This window comes from Penaeus chinensis, chromosome 42, assembly GCF_019202785.1.
Source record: "Penaeus chinensis breed Huanghai No. 1 chromosome 42, ASM1920278v2, whole genome shotgun sequence".
In the NCBI taxonomy this organism is placed as follows: Eukaryota; Metazoa; Arthropoda; class Malacostraca; order Decapoda; family Penaeidae; genus Penaeus; species Penaeus chinensis.
Genome location: NC_061860.1, coordinates 6,645,649 through 6,648,148, shown reverse-complemented (window position 1 = coordinate 6,648,148; position 2,500 = coordinate 6,645,649). Strand labels below are relative to the sequence as shown.

The 2,500-nt window shown below is 40.8% G+C and overlaps 1 protein-coding gene across 1 annotated transcript in view; it reads right to left on the bottom strand.

Annotated features, from left to right (window-relative positions):
* LOC125047896 (macrophage mannose receptor 1-like) overlaps positions 1-2,500 on the bottom strand; it is a 34,151-nt gene that overhangs the window by 11,564 nt on the left and 20,087 nt on the right. Inside the window, exon 16 of the mRNA XM_047646443.1 lies at positions 1,222-1,377. Coding sequence (XP_047502399.1) covers positions 1,222-1,377 — 156 coding nt within the window. The remainder of the gene's footprint in view (positions 1-1,221; positions 1,378-2,500) is intronic.

The following is a 2,500-nucleotide window of genomic DNA, read 5'->3' as shown; positions in this document are numbered from 1 at the left end:
TAATGATAATAAAAATAAACATCCTTCTTCTCTTTTATCTTCTTTCTCTTTCACTTTCTCTTCTCTTCTCAAAAAGGAAAAGAAATATCCGCGCTGTAAGATTCAACAGAAAACGCATTCAAAAGAAAACGTTAAAAAAGAAAAAAAAAAAAATCCAGTGATTCATGGAAACAGTATTCCTTATTTTTTTCCCCTGACGCTTCCCTGGCGAATGAAGAATAAAAAGAAAAGAAAGTAAAAGAAAAAAGAAAAAAGAAATGAAACAGAATAATGATTTGGACGCATTACAAGTCTCACGCATCTTCAACATCGTTACAGTGAACATAGTGAAACAAAGACACCACACTCACCATTAAGAGACACAACGCCCTTGATATGATGTACCAAGAGACATCACATCTTTTTGACTTCTTTGTGCTAAAATGTTTGGCGTTAACAGCTGTGAGTTATACAGCATAGGTACTTGACTACAAAGAAGCAAAGAGAGGCAGACTAATGATATAAAAAAGAAAAAAAGGAAATAGACACAGACTAATATCCTATAGAAATATAAACAATAAAACATAAAACAATTAAAGCTTGGACACGCAAACAAACTAACAAAAAATGTAAAAGAAAAACAACAAAAAACTGCCAGTCAAACTAAACATTTAAAACAACATACGCAAACAAAAACACTAATAACCAAGAAGCAAATTGACAAACAATTAAACAAAATCCAACAAACAAACTTATAGACTTAGATAACAGACAGCCAAACAATAAAAACAAATAAAAACAGACGCACAAACAGCCAAACAAATAATATGAAACAAAACACGGACACAAACTAACCAACAATTCTTATAAAAAAAAACAGACACACAAACCAAACAAATCATATAAACAAAAAAACAGACAATCAAGCAAACAAACAACCCAGAAATAACACACAAACAAAAAATCTAAAACAACACAAACAAGATCACTCACTCACTCAATCAAAACAAACCGTATTCCCTCGAAAAAAAACAAATAATAATAATAAAAATAATAATAATATAAAACACACACAAAATCACACACTCACTCAAAACAAACCTTATTTCCTCGACCTCTAAAAAAAAAAAAAATAGTAATAATAATATAAAACACACACAAAATCACACACTCACTCATAACATACCGTATTTCCTCGACCTCTATACTCACACCAAAACACGCCACGCTGCCCTCGCTTACCTCCACACTCCTCCTGCGGATAACCTCCACTCGGTTCCCCGTCATTCCAGTTGAAGAAGAGAACAGGTGTTCCGTCTAGCCACCTGTGCCCGTCCGCGTTGTTCATGAGGCCGATGAACAACGACGTTTGGCTCAGGTGCTGTTCCTTTACCATGTCTGTGAGGGTGAAGAGAGAGAGAGAGAAGAGGGAGAGAAGGGAGAGAGGAGGAAGAGAGGGTGGAGAGAGAGAGAGGAAGGAGAGGGGAGGGAGAGAGGAGGGAGAGAGGAGGGAGAAGGTGGAGAGAGGAAGAAGAGAGGAGGGATAGGAGGAAAGAGTGTGGAGAAAGGGAGAGGAGAGGTGGGGAGAGAGGGGAGAGGGTGGAGAGAGGAGGAAGAGGGGAGGGAGAAGGTGGGGAGAGGAAAAAGAGAGGAGGGAGAGGAGGAAAGAGGGCGGAGAAAGGGGAGAGGAGAGGAGGGGAGAGAGGAGAGAGAGGAGGGAGAGGGGAGGGAGAGAGGAGGGGGAAAATGGAGAGAGGGTAGAGAGAGGTGAGAGAGGGGAGAATAGGAAAGAGGGTAGAGAAAGGGGAGAGGATAGGTGGGGAGAGAGGGGAGAGGGTGGAGAGAGGAGAGAGAGGGGAGGAAGAGAGGAGGGAGAAGGTGGAGAGAAGAGGAAGAGAGGAGGAAGAGTGGGAAAGAGGGTGGAGAAATGGGAGAGAGTGGAGAGAGGAAAGAGAGGGGAAGGAGAGAGGAAGGAGAATGAGAAAGAGGGTAGAGAAAGGGGAGAGGAGAGGTGGGGAGAGAGGGGTGAGGGTAGAGAGAGAAGAGAGAGGGGAGGAAGAGAGGAGGGAGAAGGTGGAGAAAGGGTGGAGAGAGGGGAGAGAGGAGGGAGAGAGGGGAGAGAGAGGGGGAAAGGGTGGAGAGAGAAGAGAGAGGGGGAGAGGGAAAGGGGCGAGAAGAGTGGAGGGAAGGGTGAGAGGGGGTGTGCTGTTAGTTGTAACCTCATGGATCGGTGCCATTGTTGTTTATGTTATCATTGTTGGAATTGTTGTCATGGTTGTTATTCATTGTTCATGTTCTTGGAAATCATTATTCACAGAATCGCTACTGCTGTTACTACTGACTCTATGACCATTTTACTATCACTATCATTAGTAACAACAGCAACACCAATAATAATAATAATAATAATAATAATAATAATAATAATAATAATAACAACAACAACAACGATGACAATATAACAATATTAACAATAGTAATGATAATAATAACAACAACAACAACAACAATAATAAAGATA